This window comes from Hyla sarda, chromosome 1 (genome assembly GCF_029499605.1).
Source record: "Hyla sarda isolate aHylSar1 chromosome 1, aHylSar1.hap1, whole genome shotgun sequence".
In the NCBI taxonomy this organism is placed as follows: Eukaryota; Metazoa; Chordata; class Amphibia; order Anura; family Hylidae; genus Hyla; species Hyla sarda.
The window spans coordinates 343,337,079-343,356,257 of NC_079189.1; the positions used below are offsets into that span (position 1 = coordinate 343,337,079).

A 19,179-nucleotide genomic window follows, 5' to 3' on the forward strand; every position below is an offset into this window, starting at 1 on the left:
TTTTTCTGTAATAAAAAGCTTTTGAGTATGATGCCTTCAGGAAGTTTTAGCTCTGCGGTATGTCATTTTAAATCAACAAATACGTGGGCCGAAATGTTTTACAGTGAGTTTTATTTCCAATGTTTAGTGCATGTACAAATTTTTGGTCCACCAAGTCTGAACATTATTCACCTTGAGTAACTGACATATTGGGGTTCATTTACCAAGAGTGGAGTGTAGTTTTCTTTGTGGGTTTTGATTCCCGTCAGGTATTTTCCCACAGTATTTACTAAGGTTTCCCTACATTTTGCACTTTTCCCTACATATTGCTTTTTTTACCCATGCCCTGATGTGTAGGGTTTTCCTCAGCTCAAATCAGCCACATTTTCTTTGGAAACCTTAGTAAATTTGTTGGGATTTTTCAATACTGTCTGGGACATGCCCCTTTTGGCAGGACAACGCCCACTTTCTCCGGTGACCACGCCCCCATTTCGGGGGTTTTCTTGTAAAATGGAGGGTTTTGTTTGTTTTGGTCGCAAATTCCATGCGACACAATTTGGGCGCAAAACCCGTCAAAAAAGAGTCAGGATCACGGTAGTAAATAAACCCCATTGACTTGGTAAAATTTTCCCAATTACCGCACAGTTAAAAAGAAAGACATGGCCGCAAATTCACATGTAATATGTTAATCTGTTGCTTCTCAGCACAATTTTAGCAAATGACATGAGGTAGTACATATATATATATATATATATATATACTCAAAGAAGTGGAAGCGGCACTCCAAGATCACATCAAAGTAGTGGTTTATTCACTCATCTGTGTAAGCGACGTTTCGGCTTATCAATAAAGCCGAATATATTTCAAACTAGTATAATTCTATACTCTATGAATAGGCGGAAATGTATTTCATTGTAAATTTGTGCAGGGTTTTTTCTTAGCTTGATTCTAATTAGATAGGAATTATGCAATGTAAAGGACATGACAACCCTATATTATTAAAATAGCCATTCTAGAGAATTTACATTTAGCATCTTTATAATATTCTACACTATATCTACATATATGATATCAAAATGTGAAAGCTGCCCTATAATTGCTTGATCCTTTCTGCTCTCTTTTAGGGGGTTATGAATCAAAAGACAACAATATGCTCCTCATTGCTATTTTAGGCTCCGCTGGCATGACCTGCCTAACTATTTTACTGGCATTTCTTATAATGCTTCAACTGAAACGTGCCAATTTCCAGCACAGAATGGCGCAAGCTTTCCAGAATGGAGTGGTAGGTTTTCTGATGTTTATATTGTGCATCATTAATACTAATGTATAAAAGTGCTAAAAATTTACATTTTTAAACCATCGATTTTAATTTTCCTGAAAAAGATATTGTTATATTGACATAAGCTGAAACATACTGTATTTTCAGCTCATAATGATTACTTTTGCAACAATAATTAATGTAACTGTAAGTAGCATAAAAAAGTATAATTCCTGTAGTCCGACACAGCTTGTATTTCTGGATTAGTTACTATACACTTAAAAGATATTTAATGCTCTGAATAGTTACCAATACAGACAGAAGTGGATGCAGGGAACACTGTATCAGATTGGAAACAACTACACCACTATCTCTGGGGCATCCAGAAACTTAAAGGGGTACTCCGCCCTTAGACATCTTCTCCCCTATCCAAAGGCTGTGGCACCCCAGACATCCGGTGCACGGAGCTCGTGACGTCACGGCCATGCCCCCTCAATGCAAGTGTATGGGAGGGGGCATTACGGCTGTCACACCCCCTCCCATAGACTTGCATTGAGGGGCAACACGAGCGGGCATGGCCATGACATCACAAGCCTCCGGCGCTGCACCCGATGCTCTAAACGAACGTTGGGTGCAGCAGGGAGTTTTGTAAGAATAGGCAATTTAAATATCTTTATAACTTTCTGGAAACTGTTGATTTAAAGGATATCTGTCATCAGTGTCACCCGCACTGCCAGTTTCTACCAACAGGTTAGTGCAGGTGATACTAAAGAAAGATTAACTTAAAACTATTTCCTCCAGTATGCTCCATTTTTATAAAAATTCCTATATAACAATGCAGCAATTCAAACTTATTAGAATTTTAATGCCTTTTTGCTATGCAAATTTTTTACATTTTTTTTTTTAAACAGAGCACTAAAACAATAATACATGGCTTCTGTGTAACATTATGCCAGCAGCGTGTAGTCAGTATATAGTGCATATTGAATAACAGTGCACTAGTCACATACACATTACTTTTGTTTAGAGGGAAGAACCAGTTGTACAGTTTAATGCTGGAACACTAAACCACTTAAGAAAAGCGAAAAACAGTCCAGAGCCAGTGGAGTATCCAGTGTTGGAATGGAATGACATAAAGTTCCAAGATGTTATTGGTGAAGGGAACTTCGGACAAGTCCTAAAGGCTCGTATAAAAAAAGATGGTCTGCGCATGGATGCTGCTATTAAGAGGATGAAAGGTATATGTGAATAAAATATCATCATTAAACAAAAAAAATGGTGTATATTCTATATTCTTTCATAGTCAAAGCAAAAAGTGAATTCTTGCTTTTTTAAAGAAAATGTAAGTTTTTTTGGGTCAGTGGAAATGTTATGTCCCTTGCATTTCCATCTGCCAATCATACTGTTTAACAATAGTAAATTCCAGTAAAGAACTCTTAGAAACAATATCATGTGTTTCACGTTTATGCTAAAGTTTTTATTTTTGTTTGTTACTAGAATATGCATCAAAGGATGATCACAGAGATTTTGCAGGAGAACTGGAAGTCCTTTGTAAACTAGGGAGTCACCCGAATATTATTAATCTTCTGGGTGCCTGTGAACATCGAGGTCAGTATGTCAAAACAAACATAGTTTATGTTTCAGAGGATCTCTCTTCATTTTTAGTACGTTACTTTCTGGTCTATCCTTTTTGTCTTTGCTCTGGTCCTAATGTATTTTCTCTAATATAGTATAATGCATAAACCTAATGTATTAATGTTTAGAGACATGCAAATAAAATGATCAACAGTAATAATCCAGTTGAAAATCCAAAGCACCAGGACTTCAAGTAGTCACAAATTTAGCACAGAGGTGTCAGGGTGTTGCAACGGGAACTATCTACGTTGAACGAATCAGCAGTAATAGTTTCTCAGCCGGACTAAAAAATTGCTAATGCAAGTTCTAGGGTTTACCCTAGGGATGTCCCGATACCATTTTTTTAAGACCGAGTAAGAGTACAGATACTTTTACTTAAGTACTCACCGACACCAATTACTGATACTTTTATCAATGTCATGTGACAGTTTTTATTTTTATTTTTTCTTAAGGGTACGTTAACACGGGCTGATCCACAGCGTATTTTATGCTGCGGATCCGCCGGTGAAGGACCGCTACATGGTGCCTTTATATGTGCCTGCTCAGAGCTGCAAAACGCCACTACGAGCAGACACACTGCAATGTGCAAGTCGCAGCACACAAACTAACCTGATCAGCTTTTATGAGGAGGTGAGCTCCAGACTGGACATGGGGCAATTGCTGGATGTCGTATATCTGGATTTTTCCAAAGCATTTGATATGGTTCACATAAAAGGTTGGTGCATAAAATGAGAAGGTTTCGGCTGTGGGAGAATGTGTGTAAGTGGGTAAGTAACTGGCTCAATGATAGGAAACAGAGGGTGATTATTAATGGTGCTTATTCTGATTGGGTGACTGTTACTAGTGGGGTACCACAGGGGTCCGTCTTGGGTCCTGTCCTATTTAATATATTCATTAATGACCTTGCAGAGGGGTTGAATAGTAAAGTAGCAATCTTTGCAGATGACACTAAACTCTGAAAAGTGGTAAACACTATAGAGGACAGTGCACTGTTACAAATGGATCTGGATAGGTTGGAGGTTTGGGCTGGGAAGTGGTAGATGTGGTTCAACACTGATAAATGTAAGGTAATGCACATGGGGAAGAAAAATCCGGGCTGGGATTATGTATTAAATGGGAGAACACTTGGGACGATTGACATGCAAAAGGACTTAGGAGTCTTAGTTAACAGTAAATTTAGCTGTAGTGACCAGTGTCGGGCAGCTGCTGCCAAGGCTAATAAAATCATGGGGTGCATCAATAGGGGCATAGATGCCCACGACAAGGAAATAATTCTACTGCTGTACAAATCACTAGTCAGACCACACATAGAATACTGTGTACAGTACTGGGCACCAGTGTACAAGAAAGATATAGTGGAGCTGGAGAGGGTTCAAAGATGGGCAACCAGAGTAATACAAGGAATGGGAGGACTACAGTACCCAGAAAGATTATCAGAATTAGGGTTATTTAGTTTAGAAAAAAGAAGGCTCAGGGGAGACCTAATAACTATGTATAAATATATCAGAAGACAGTACAGAGATCTCTCCCATGATCTATTTATACCCAGGACTGTATCAATAACAAGGGGGCATCCTCTACGTCTAGAGGAAAGAAGGTTTCTACACCAGCACAGATGGGGGTTCTTTACTATAAGAGCAGTGAGACTGTGGAATTCTCTTCCGGAGGAGGTGGTCATGGTGAACTCTGTAATAGAGTTCAAAAAGGGGCTGGATGCATTTTTGGAGAGTAATAACATTACTGGTTATGTTTACTAGATTTATAGGGACAGAAGGTTGATCCAGGGATTTATTCTGACTGCCATATTTGGAGTCGGGAAGGAATTCTTACCTCTAGTATGAGGTTTTTTTGCCTTGCTCTGGATCAACTCAACTCAATAGGGACTTATTAGGGTTATAGGTTGAACTTGATGGACTCTGGTCTTTTTTCAACCTTATGAACTATGTTTTACTGTGTTACTATGCGCAGTGTACTCGCACATCACGACCGCTCTCAACCTAGCTCATGGGGGAGCGGCCACAATTTATGCGAGTACACCGCACATGCACGGCAACTTGCACATCGCTTCAGTGTGTCTGCACGTAGCGGCGTATTGCCGCTCCGAGTAGGCACATCTAAAGGCAGCATGTAGCGGTCCTTCAGCGGCGGATCCGCAGCGTAAAATACAATATGCTGTGGATTAGCCCATGGGGAAAAAGGGGTGTTTTTTTTTTCTTTTATAAGAGAAAGGGCTTTTTTATATTTAAAAAAAAAAAATATATATATATATATATATATTTTATTTTATTTAAACTTTTTTGAAAAAGGGGGTTATTCCAATTTTTTTTTTTATTGGGAAGGGGTTAATTCATTTATTATTTCTAACAATTTTTTTTCACTTTTTTTTTGTCCACATAGGGGACTATTACATGCAATCCACTAGATTGTAGATTGCATCGCATAGCATAGCAGTGATCAGTGTTATCGGCGCTCCTTTACTAATGCATAAATATAGAACAGAAGGACGTCACGCACCGGGATGAAGTGCAGAATTTTCCTTATTATCTTCGGTGCATAAAATCGGGGTGCATATGGACAGATTCAGGGATGCAGCTTGTCAGTCATAGACTGGGTTACAGCTGTTGCGCGTGCATTCACCACGCTTCATCAGACCCAACCTGTTCCGCTCGTACACCGCCGGATAAAAGCAACACTTACCGGTGACGCAAGCGGGACAGGTGTATCATTAGCAGTGAAACCATACATTATTTAAAAACATGGTTGACACGATTGCAGCTTCAAAATGTAAAAATATAGATACCGTATATCCCGGCGTATAACACGACTTTTTAACCCCGAATTTTCTTCTGAAAAGTCGGGGATCGTCTTATATGCCGGGTATTGAGGTCCGGGATAGGAAAACTTCTGATTATCTGCCCAGGCCGGCTCCCGTGTGTGGCTGCAGGCGGGGGCCGGCCAGAGCAAGTAAAAACTAATACTGTATACTAAAAACCAGGGTGCCTTCAGCTGTTGTGAAACTACAACTCCCAGCACGGCAAAGGCTGTCCGGGCATGCTGGGAGTTGTAGTTTTACAACAGCTGGAGGATCCCTGGTTTTTAGTATACAGTATTAGTTTTTACTTGCTCTGGCCGGCCCCCGCCTGCAGCCACACACGGAAGCCGGCCTGGGCAGATAATCATAGGTATTCCTATGCCGGACATCCCTGTGTTCCGAAAAATCTTTTCGGGACATAAGGATGTCCGCCGGTCACTTACCATTCCTCCTGCGATCCTCCTTCGGTCTTCCTGCGGTCCGGTCCTCCATCTCTATGGTTGTACGCATGGGACATCAGTGACGTCACGTGCCTACAACCATAGAGGGAGGAGCGCAGGACCAGGAGGACCGCAGGAGGACGTGCGCCGACCGGGGCCTGGTGAGTGACCGGCCGTGCTATCTTAAGTGATCCGGTCACCGCTCCCCGGTCCCGGCACCTACTGCTATGGTCCATGGGCTATAGCAGTAGATGGTGACCCGGGCCAGAGGAGCGGTGATCGGAACACTGTGGGGGCAGACCAGTACAGACATACAGCCTGCAGCCATACACTCTATATGGCTGGAAGCTGTATATCTGTTGGAGGGAGCTGCCAATCTAATGTGGGGGGAGCTGCCTACTATTGTGGGGGAACTGCTGGCCTAATGTGGGGGGAGCTGCCTATAAATGTGGGGGGAGCTGCCTACAAATGTGGGGGGAGCTGCCTACTATTTTTGGGGGAGCTGCCTACAAATGTGGGGGGAGCTGCCTACTATTGTGGGGGAACTGCCTACTATTGTGGGGAAAATGCTGACCTAATGTGGGGGAATTGCCTACAAATGTGGGGGGAGCTGCCTACTATTGTGGGGGAACTGCTGACCTAATGTGGGGGGAGCTGCCTACAAATGTGGGGGGAGCTGCCTACAAATGTGGGGGGAGCTGCCTACTATTGTGGGGGGAGCTGCCTATAAATGTGGGGGGAGCTGCCTACAAATGTGGGGGGAGCTGCCTACAAATGTGGGGGGAGCTGCCTACTATTATGGGGGAACTGCCTACTATTATGGGGGAATTGCCTACAAATGTGGGGGAGCTGCCTATTATTGTGGGGGAACTGCTGACCTAATGTGGGGGGAGCTGCCTACAAATGTGGGGGGAGCTGCCTACAAATGTGGGGGAGCTGCCTACTAATGTGGGGGAAATGCTACTAATGTGGGGGAGCTGCCTACTAATGTTGGGTAACTGCTGACCTAATGTGGGGTAACTCCCGACCTATTGTGGGGGAGCTGCCTACTATTGTGGGGGAACTATACTGCCTACCTAATGTGGGGGAACATGATGCCTACCTAATGTGGGGGGAATTACAAGGTACCGTACATCGCGGTAAAAGGGGTAGTCTTATATGGCGAGTATATCCCAAACTCTATATTTTAACTGTAAAAGTTGGGGGTCGTCTTATACACCGGCATATACGGTACATTATGATGTTATGAAAATACATTATCAAAATACATTATGATGTTATAAAAATACACTATAATCTACTCTTTCATTTAGCCTGAGGTTACCTGCAGCATTTAATTTAATAATCCATTTAGCTTCTATCTGAAGCAACTTTTTCCTTCTATCCTCATTTTCTTTGCTGGGCACCATTTCTAGACCTTGAAAGAGTAGATCATTGCAAATTCCTGTGTTCTATGAAACGCGAAGCTCCTTTTTTTGATCGTACAGAATATACATGCTCCTTGAATCTTATATTAAGGCGCCCGCTTCGTACTTCCAATATAAAAGCGGCCACAGGTACAGAACATGGTATACACTACCCATTGTGTTCTACAGGTAATCACATTTTTTATATAAATTTCTTCACCTCCTATACAAACTCTTTTAGTTATTTCATATGTGGACACCATATACATGAACCGCACTTATGATTCCCTGTAGGGCCGATTCTTGAGAGCCAGTCTACTTTTTTAGATTTAGATTGAAAGTTACTACTAGGGATTTCCTCTTTTAAGTTTTTGCAGCATCTAAATGCTATAAGGGGCTTGTCATTAGTTCTGCATCGTTTTTAATCAAAGGCCAGTTCTTATTAATAACTGATCTAATGTTTTTTCTAAGGGGCCAAATTTGAAGGAGAAGGAGAACCGTGGCAACTCAGAAACCGCATTGTCTGTTTTAATCCTTTTCTTGAACAGTAGATTCCTTCTATCTTGAAGAACTGCTCTGTTCAATGCTTTATCCAGGATTTTTTCTGGATACCCCCATGCCTCCAATCTCTTCTTCAACTCTCCAGCTTGTTTTAAAAATATTTCATCTGAGTTATTGATGTGTCGCAAACACAGCAACTGACCATATGGTAACGAAGTCTTTACATGCTCTGGATGATAGCTGGAGAATTGAAGAAGAGAATTAGAGGCCGTGGGTTTTCTATAGCCTGATGTGCACAATTCGCCATCTTTGATTTCAACCTGCACATCTAAAAATTTAATTCTTTTGGGATCCGCTTTAGAGGTAAATTTTCAATTCATGTAATTGCTTGAATTGAAGAACTTCACAAATTCGCTAAAGTCACTTAGAGTGCCGTCCCATGCGATGAACACGTCATTGACGAATCTTAGGTAGCATCTAACAAACTTTAGGAACGGATTACTTTTGGTAAATACAAACTTATTCTCGAACACGGCCACGTAGAGGTTTGAAAAAGTGCAAGCCACGGGGGTGCCCGTAGCCACCCCCCCGATTTGTTTATACCATATGTCATCAAATTTAAATGTATTATTTTCTAGTACCAAAGTAAGTGCATCACATATGAAGTTTGTAGCTTTTCGGTTTTGTTCGAATGTATCAGTATCTCTCGTACACATTTAACACCTGTTTTTTGTGGTATACTCGTGTAAAGGCTCTCAATATCAATTGAAGCCAATATCATATTTTCTGACCAGGCTATGTCTTGTATTTGGGTAAGAAGCTGATTTGTGTCTTTCACCAGCGATGGTACTTCCCGCAGAAGGGGTCGCAGAAGCCATATTTGGAGAGAGGGGGGTTTCTAAGGTTTTATGTACCTTTGGCAGGAAGTACCATCGCGGGTGAGACGGGACAGGCTGTATTAATTTTTCAGCTCTTTTTTTTTAGAAATTAACCCATTCTCTGCACTTTGTCTCAGAAATTGTTATCCTGCAATCTTAGATAGGTACCAGGGTCATTTAATTTACGCAATGCTTCTTTTTGGTAGTAGTCATCAGACATTATGACTAAGTTTCCGCCTTTGTCTGATCTTTTTATCACAACATCGGTCATCTTTTTCAGGCGTTCTAATGCTAGCCTTTCTCCTTGTCTAAGATTGAAGTGATCTTTTTTGTACACTAATGACTTAACCTCCTGTAGCACTTTATTGTAAAATTTATCGAGATTGCTACCAGGCGTGACCTGTGTATACAGAGAAATTGGAGTTATAACACCACCTTAAGTATAAACGTATAAATCTTTATTCAAAATGTTTTACATAAAAAACATACAGATGCAAAAAAGTGAAGTATTGCAATGGAAATCCAACACAAAAATATCTGGCGCAGAGTAAGAATAATACATACAAATGAGTACATAAAAATTGTCCACACCCTATATATAGCAATCTATGGAATAATACAGTTTAGCCACTGTGGGCTATCCATACAAATGCTGCATAATAATGTATCAGGATTAGCTAGTAATATAACCCAGAACTGGTATATAGCCAGGTCTGAGAGTGCATAATGAAATACAATGATATTGGGGACAACATGTCTAAGTATTCAGTGAGAATCAATATGTAACCTACCCATGTGGGATAACGAACTCTGCAACCGACCCCTACGATCGTTTCGGTTTGACCTGTGGACAGAAAGTAGACTTTACTCCTCCTTTAAATTCCTCAAAAAACATGCATGCATTACTTTCAGGTTGTCAGGATCCGGACTGGTATGCGGGGAGGACACGGGTAGTGGATCCTTTGTGTCAGTGAGGCGATGGCGTGGGCTGTACCAGGGGAACGGAATCTAAGGGGTTACTGGTTTTCCCCAGAGCCCGCCGCAAAACGGGATGGACTTGCTGCGGCAGGTAACCCCCAGGTCGTTCCACCCGATAGCGACTTACCTCACTGACAGCTGAGACAGGCGCGGGACACAAGGACAAGGCAAAGGAAAGGTCGGACGTAGCAGAAGGTCAGGGCAGGTGGCAACGGTTCGTAGTCATGGGCAACGGCAAGGGTCTGGATATGCAGGCAATAGGCACACGGGAACGCTTTCACTGGCACAAAGGCAACCAGATCCGGCAAGGACAGGAAGGGGAAGTGGCTTTATATGTGTAGGGAGTGATTGGGAACTGAATGGACCAGGCAACAATTAATGGTGCACTGGCCCTTTAAATCTGAGAGACCCGGCGCGCGCACCCTAGAGAGCGTGGGCCGCGCACGCCGGGACTAAGCAGGAGGACGGGGCAGGTGAACAGGATGCTACCCGCGGGCAGGCTTGTCCCGCCGCACGGATCGTATCCCCGCCGGGGGACACAGAGCAGCGCTCCTGGTCAGCGAGTCTCCGGGGGAGGAGCGGGACCCAGGGCGCTCAGCGTGACATAGGTGGTTCCATGATTTCTACATCTTGCAGATCTATCAAATTATCAAGACATTCCAAATCCTGTCTGTCTGCATCTTTTAGTACACTAAACCCTAAAGGTCCTATTACTGCTGGGGACTCTCCTTCTAGCTGACTCTTCTAGCTGACTCTGAAGGTGTTCTTTGATTTTTTTCAGATTGAGTTTTCTAATCGATTTAAATAAATCCACTTCAAAATCCTCCAAATGAAAGTCCTCTGTCAAGCAGAAGTTGAGTCCTCTAGATAGAACTTTTATAGTCTCTTGATCAAAAGTTTTATTTGTCAAATTAATAACAGCACAGGTGTCCTGCTCCTGATTTAGTTGTGTCAAGTTTCTTTTTCTTTCTCTGAGGGTTTCTCTTTGGTTTCATTGTTTCGCTTTCTCCTTCCTTTTCTCTTTCTTGCTCCTTTTCGGTTCTTTCTCCTAAAGGGATTGTTGTAGTGCTGTTTGTTTGCGTTTTTGTTGCGTTTTTATTCTTTTTAGTATTTTTATCGTTTGAGCCAGGTCCTCCTTTAGCATTTTGTTGTTGCTCTTCACTGCCGCTGGAATCGGATTCAGTCATCCAATAATCTGTTGTATTACGTTTATAATTGTTAGCAAGGTTGCGTCTGAATCGTTGGCGTCTTTGCCCTCCTGTAGCAAAAACTTTGTCTGTATCATAATCGACTTTATCTCAGATGTATTTATCTTTCTTTTGGTCTTTTATAATAGACTGTAAAGATACTTTGGGGAAGGCATGAAATTGTTCCTCGTTCATTTGTGCCCGTAACTCAGTTTTGGCTCTCATTAAAGGGGTTATCCAGGAAAAAACTTTTATATATATATATATATATATATATATATATATATATATATATATATATATATATATCAACTGGCTCCAGAAAGTTAAACAGATTTGTAAATTATTGCCCGGACCTTCCAAGGTAGTGTGATTTGGTTGAATAGACAATAGATAACTGGGTCGTACTCCAATAATAATTCAATGGTTATTTATTTAAAATGTATAGTGCATTACTCCTCACAGGGCCCTTGTGAGAAAAAACACATATAATAGATGTACAAAATTAGATATACAAGATTAAAAAATATTATAAAAATATATCACTGGCATATAAAATAGCTCTGTGTGGACGAATTCATAGAACGTCTTTAGGGTATTGTAAAGATATAGTATAAATGTCCTTTTGTGTGGCAATAATAAATCAAAGTGGATACTCTGTTACCGGTCCTGGATGATGTGGCTCTGTCAGCTCCCGTGCCCAGATAGCAGTCAGCGGTCTCAGATAGTACTGTGGCTTTAACTCTCAAGGTCCAGGTGTTATGTGGTAGTGGTCGTCCCAGGCTGGTGGCACTGGCAGGTGCCGATGGTGAATTCGCCGGGAGGCCGTGCGCAAGCAAGCGCCGATGGAAGATTTGTCAGGAGACCAAGCGCTGGCAGGTGCTGAGGTTTTCGATCTCCTCACCGCTGGACTTGGAAGCCGGAGACTACACGCTGGATAGATGGAACTTGCCTCGTGTAGATGGCGTGTGACGTCAGCTTGAGCCGGAGCTGACCAGGTAAAATCAGGACCGGACACTAGTCTAGATCGACTAGTGCGTAGGAGATCCACAATGTGATGAATTTGCTCCGTGAGCTATGGCTTAAGTTCATGAAGAGCATAAATGCCAGTGAGCAAGATTAATGTACAGGACTAGACGCGTTTCAGGGTTCTCAAATACGACCCTTTCCTCAGTAGTCATGATGGTTAAAAACAATGTTTGTCTATTTATAGGAGTACGAATCCCATGATTCAACAGTATTCTAAGTAATAACAAAAACATGAAATGGATAATCAAAAGGAATTACCTAGAGAGCAAAAGTAAATGGTTGTATATGTGAATACCGTCAGAAGACGGGAAATGGACATATTGGATTACGTGTATGGGTGAAACTGACTAAACTACTTGTGGGATTGCAATTAAATATCTTTCCCACAATTGCAATGAAAGTAAACACTATTAGTAAAATGAAAATATGAATAAAACATACAAATATAAAAGTAAAATTAAAAATAAAAATAAAATGAAAATAAAAATACAAATAAAAATAAATATAAATATAAAAATAAAAATATAAAAATGAACATAAAAAATGAATAAAAATAGAAAAGAAATTAAATAAAATAAAAATTAAATAAAATTAAATGAAAAATAAAAGATAAATAAATAAATCAGTAATAAGAAAATATAAAAAATGAAGATAAAAATAAAAAATTAAAAATAAAAATAGAAATAAAATAGATAAGTGTAAAATAAAATGAAAATGAAATGAAATTAAAATGAAAATGTATAGATAAGATGTCATTGTGGAGGATGGAGTCAGTCCATGGGGCACCCCCCAAAAACACTACAGGGGTGATCCCATGGGCCAAGTGCATCCCCTACAGAAATCCAAATAGTTCAAAACTGGAGTTGAGTCCCCCTGGTTCTAAAGTTGCAAATTCAAAGATCTTCTTACTTTCAGCCTTGGACATTTTGAGCAAATAACTGCCACCACGCCAATCTTGTTTGACTAATTGGAAACCAGTGAAGGAGAGAGAAGACATATCGCTGTTATGGATGGTAGAAAAGTGAGCTGATAGCGGATGTTTTAAGTTTTTATTTTTGATGTTATTGAGGTGTTCAGCTATCCTCATCTTAAGGGCCCTTTTGGTACGACCCACATACTGCTTTTTACAGCCGCATTCGATTATATATAGTACACCTTTTGAATTACAGGTAATTAGCTCTTCTATTTTCCATTTGAACGTGCTAATTACCTGTAATTCAAAAGGTGTACTATATATAATCGAATGCGGCTGTAAAAAGCAGTATGTGGGTCGTACCAAAAGGGCCCTTAAGATGAGGATAGCTGAACACCTCAATAACATCAAAAATAAAAACGTAAAACATCCGCTATCAGCTCCCTTTTCTACCATCCATAACAGCGATATGTCTTCTCTCTCCTTCACTGGTTTCCAATTAGTCAAACAAGATTGGCGTGGTGGCAGTTATTTGCTCAAAATGTCCAAGGCTGAAAGTAAGAAGATCTTTGAATTTGCAACTTTAGAACCAGGGGGACTCAACTCCAGTTTTGAACTATTTGGATTTCTGTAGGGGATGCACTTGGCCCATGGGATCACCCCTGTAGTGTTTTTGGGGGGTGCCCCATGGACTGACTCCATCCTCCACAATGACATCTTATCTATACATTTTCATTTTCATTTCATTTTCATTTTATTTTACACTTATCTATTTTATTTCTATTTTTATTTTTTATTTTTTATTTTTATCTTCATTTTTTATATTTTCTTATTACTGATTTATTTATTTATCTTTTATTTTTCATTTAATTTTATTTAATTTTTATTTTATTTAATTTCTTTTCTATTTTTATTCATTTTTTATGTTCATTTTTATATTTTTATTTTTATATTTATATTTATTTTTATTTTTATTTGTATTTTTATTTTCATTTTATTTTTATTTTTAATTTTACTTTTATATTTGTATGTTTTATTCATATTTTCATTTTACTAATAGTGTTTACTTTCATTGCAATTGTGGGAAAGATATTTAATTGCAATCCCACAAGTAGTTTAGTCAGTTTCACCCATACACGTAATCCAATATGTCCATTTCCCGTCTTCTGACGGTATTCACATATACAACCATTTACTTTTGCTCTCTAGGTAATTCCTTTTGATTATCCATTTCATGTTTTTGTTATTACTTAGAATACTGTTGAATCATGGGATTCGTACTCCTATAAATAGACAAACATTGTTTTTAACCATCATGACTACTGAGGAAAGGGTCGTATTTGAGAACCCTGAAACGCGTCTAGTCCTGTACATTAATCTTGCTCACTGGCATTTATGCTCTTCATGAACTTAAGCCATAGCTCACGGAGCAAATTCATCACATTGTGGATCTCCTACGCACTAGTCGATCTAGACTAGTGTCCGGTCCTGATTTTACCTGGTCAGCTCCGGCTCAAGCTGACGTCACACGCCATCTACACGAGGCAAGTTCCATCTATCCAGCGTGTAGTCTCCGGCTTCCAAGTCCAGCGGTGAGGAGATCGATACCATCAGCACCTGCCAGCGCTTGGTCTCCTGACAAATCTTCCATCGGCGCTTGCTTGCGCACGGCCTCCCGGCGAATTCACCATCGGCACCTGCCAGTGCCACCAGCCTGGGACGACCACTACCGCATAACACCTGGACCTTGAGAGTTAAAGCCACAGTACTATCTGAGACCGCTGACTGCTATCTGGGCACGGGAGCTGACAGAGCCACATCATCCAGGACCGGTAACAGAGTATCCACTTTGATTTATTATTGCCACACAAAAGGACATTTATACTATATCTTTACAATACCCTAAAGACGTTCTATGAATTCGTCCACACAGAGCTATTTTATATGCCAGTGATATATTTTTATAATATTTTTTAATCTTGTATATCTAATTTTGTACATCTATTATATGTGTTTTTTCTCACAAGGGCCCTGTGAGGAGTAATGCACTATACATTTTAAATAAATAACCATTGAATTATTATTGGAGTACGACCCAGTTATCTATTGTCTATTCAACCAAATCACACTACCTTGGAAGGTCCGGGCAATATTTTTCTATACATATTTCGTTATTTTTTGCAGCTGTGGTATAGTTGCATGCCCTGTTGACCTCAGGTAGTGTCTACACATTAATTGTGAGCTGCACTTGCACCCTTTTTTTCCTTTTCTTCAGATTTGTAAATTACTTCTATTAAAAAATCTTAATCCTTTCAGTACTTATGAGCTTCTGAAGTTAAGGTTGTTCTTTTCTGTCTAAATGCTCTCTGATGACACCTGTCTCGGGAAACGCCCAGTTTAGAATAGGTTTGCTATGGGGATTTGCTTCTAAACTGGGCGTTTCCCGAGACAGGTGTCATCAGAGAGCATTTAGACAGAAAAGAACAACCTTAACTTCAGAAGCTCATAAGTACTGAAAGGATTAAGATTTTTTATATGAAAAAGTTTTTTTCCTGGAATACCCCTTCAACTCTTCAGCTGTTTTCGAATACTCTTGTTCATTTCTATCTAACACCGCTCTTAGCATCTGCAATGAGTATTCTTAGTGAATAACTTTCCATGTTCTTACAAATTCAGGGTCATCATTAAACTGTGATGGTTCTATGTAATTCCTGAGACCTCTTGGTACTCTTTCACATTCATTGTATGATCGCAGAGAGTTCACTGTCCAGAACAGTCTTGTCTCTTTTTCTGCTAGAGATATAACGTTAAACTCAAGATTTTTCACACTAATGACTTGGAGCACGTCTTTGGTATTGCATTGGTTAAAAAAGCTGCTAGCGTCCTTAACGAAACAGCTCAATATGAAATTGAATAGAGAGAAAAGATAGTCAGCACCACTACCCTGTGTGAAGCCCCTAGCTCTTAGCACACCGCACGTGTGTACTGATACACGAAAAACAAGCAGTAACTTAGTAGCCAGTTAACACTGTTTCCCTCGGGTTCCAAGTCCCTCTAAAGCTAGTCTTCATATAATGCATACATATAGAACAGAAGGATGTCACTCACCCGGATGCAGTGCAGAATTTTCTTTATTATCTTCGGTGCATAAAATCGGGGTGCATACGGACAGATTCAGGGACGCAGCTTGCCTTTACTAATGCCTGCCATGGCTGGCAGCAGTAAAGGAGCTAAGATCGAATGCACAGAGCAGGGTAAGGGACCTCCGGCCTCCTTCTCAGCTGGTCGGGACACCGTGATTACACCCTGAGCTAACCGGCAGTAGATCTCAGGACTTTTAGATGCCGCAATCAACTTGAATCGCGACGTTTAAAGGTTTAATGCGGGTCCCGGATATGATCTGTGGTCAGCTGCTGAGCGCACTACATAGCTCGGGAGCGGAGAGTGCAGGTGGCTTACCGCACCTCCGTGATACTGGGAGTCCCGCCGGCAGGTATCGGATTAGGTATCGGGGACATTTGCACGAGTACAAGTACTCTTGCAAATGTCCAATATCGGTCCCGATACCGATACCAGTATCAGTATCGGGACATCCCTAGTTTACCCTAACATTAAAACATATTAAAAAATATTTTAGTGGTTGGAGGCCCACTGTTGAGACCCCCATGATCATGAATAAGGGGTAATTGTCCACCGAATCAATAGAGAGCCAGAGCAGCTGTCAGGATCCGGACTGGTATTCAGCTAGGACACTGGAGGTGGATGCTCTGTGTCAGTGGGGTGATGGCGAGGGCCTTACCAGGGGAACGGAATCTAAGGGGTTACTGGTATTCACCAGAGCCCGCCGCAAAGCGGGATGGACTTGTAGCGGCAGGTAACCCCCAGGTCGTTCCACCCGATAGCGACTCAACCCCAACTGACAGCTGAGACAGGCGCGGTACACAGGGACAAGGCAAGAGCAAGGTCAGACGTAGCAGAAGGTCAGGGCAGGCAGCAAGAGTCGTAGTCAGGGGCAACAGCAGAAGATCTGGGTACACAGGCTTGGGAACACACTAAACGCTTTCTAAGGGCACTAAGGCAACAAGATCCGGAAAGGACAGGAAGGGGAAGTGGGTTTATATGTACAAGGAGCAGATGGAAGCTAATTAGGGTGATTGGGCCAGGTACCAATTAGCGGTGCACTGGCCCTTTAAATCTGAGAGCTCCGGCGCGCGCGCGCCCTAGAGAGCGGGGCCGCGCGCATCGGGACCCAGCAGGAGATCGGGACAAGTGAGCGGGACGGGATGCGATCCGCGAGCGGGCACGTCCCGCTAGGCGGATCGCGTCCCCGCCGGGGACAACAGAGCAGCGTCTCCGGTCAGCACTGCAGGTTAGAAGACGCCGCGAGTGCACCGGAGGAGGAGGGGGAGCCGGAGTGCTCAGGGTAACAGCAGCCTTCACTCCCTTAAAGTGAATTTGTCAACAGTATCACCTGTACTAACCTATTGGTGTAGGCTTGTAGTGCAGGTAATATTGATGAAAATCATACTTACTGGTCCTCGATCCATGCCTCTGTTCTTTTGATATTTTTCTTTTTCTTCATAAGCTAATCAGGAGCTTGGAGCACGGGGGATGTTCCCAGTCCCTCCGTGCCCGGTGATACCCGTCTTCACTCGTCAGAAGAAACACTTCCTCCCTTTGTGCTGAAGGTCCTATGCTACAGAATGGTGTTCCACTCTGCAGCATAATGCCTCTATAAAGCCTATACTGGTGTTTCCCAACCAGGGTGCCTCCAGGTGTTGCAAAACTACAACTCCCAGCATGAGTGAACAGGAAAAAGCTACCAAAGGCTGTCCAGGCATGCTGGGAGTTGTAGTTTCAACATCTGGAAGCACCCAGGTTGGGAAACACTGGCCTATACTAAAAGGTAAATGTGTTTGACACTGATGACAGATTCCCTTTAACTCATCTTGGGATTTTACAATGTATTTAAACCGATGTTCTATTTTCTGTTTAGAAAGGTGATGGAAAACATAGTCATTATTGACTTTGGAGTCATTGGAGAACTAGGCATAAAATAATGGCAGATCATATTCCATGTTAAAGGCCAAAGGTCCCAAAGAAATCTACTGGTCGATGTCACACCTATAACTGATTAAATGGAAAATTGAAAGACAAAGAGCTTGTAGGAACTGGTGCACACCCATAATAAAGGCTTACATTGTCACATATGAATGATAACATGGTGCCAGAAGGCATTCTATGTAAAAATGAAGTTATGGCTCTTCAGATGTGGAAGGGATGCATATAAAAATGAATTATTTTGGCCACTCTGAAGAACCAACTGGAACTCCAGACACTAGTAACTGTTCCAAGATTACAAATACATGGTCAGCTCTGCTCACACTCGGTGTGCGATTACATGTGGGATCACAGCAATTGAACACTCTAGTAATCTGTATTTGAAGACTAATGCTTAAAGAAAAATATTTGGGTGAAGAGGGGTAGAGTGCCATGGATTAGATATAAAGGTATAACAAATGCTAAATACAAACATTTTTGTAAGAAGGACAGAAATAACAATGGCCAAGCTAAAATCTTGTGCTATTATATGGTCCAGGTCAGCAGTAGAAGCTACAGAGCTGCCAGTATATCTGCTATTACCATGGACTTATGTCTTAGTGAGTCAATGGAAGTCATTAGACTCTATTTTAGAAACTATTAGAAACTATTTCCTGAGGAAACGGACTTTGTTTTCTGGAAATATAATACATTGGCCCTCATTTACTAACGTGAAACCGACAGTTTTTGTCGGGTTGTGCGACCAAATTTGTGTCGCATAGCCCATGCGACACAAATTTGGTCGCACAACCCGACAAAAGATATCATCACTCCGAGTGTTTTTTAAACCTGTCAAAATGGGCGTGGTTGTCACAATAAGGGGCGTGTTTACGACAAAAAAGAAAAAACACTCGGAGTATGATGAAAAACTCACAGGAAAACCTGTGAATTTTTCTTCACCAAAACCCGACAGCTCTGAGCTGTCGGTAAATTACTGAAAACCGAGTGAATCCTACCCCCATCATGGAACAGGGTCTGTTCCATGTTGGGGGTAGTAGCACATGGGTTGATCAGATCAAAAGTTATTAAGCAGGGGAGCGGGAGGCATGGTCCGCTCCCCAGC

At 41.4% G+C, this 19,179-nt stretch overlaps 1 protein-coding gene across 3 annotated transcripts in view; it reads left to right on the top strand.

The window, feature by feature from the left end:
* The window catches only part of TEK (TEK receptor tyrosine kinase), a 134,380-nt gene that overhangs the window by 94,155 nt on the left and 21,046 nt on the right, over positions 1 to 19,179 (top strand). For all 3 annotated transcript variants that reach the window (XM_056520815.1, XM_056520822.1, XM_056520830.1), the window contains exons 14-16: positions 1,104 to 1,261; positions 2,265 to 2,475; positions 2,735 to 2,845. In XM_056520815.1, coding sequence (XP_056376790.1) covers positions 1,104 to 1,261; positions 2,265 to 2,475; positions 2,735 to 2,845 — 480 coding nt within the window. The remainder of the gene's footprint in view (positions 1 to 1,103; positions 1,262 to 2,264; positions 2,476 to 2,734; positions 2,846 to 19,179) is intronic.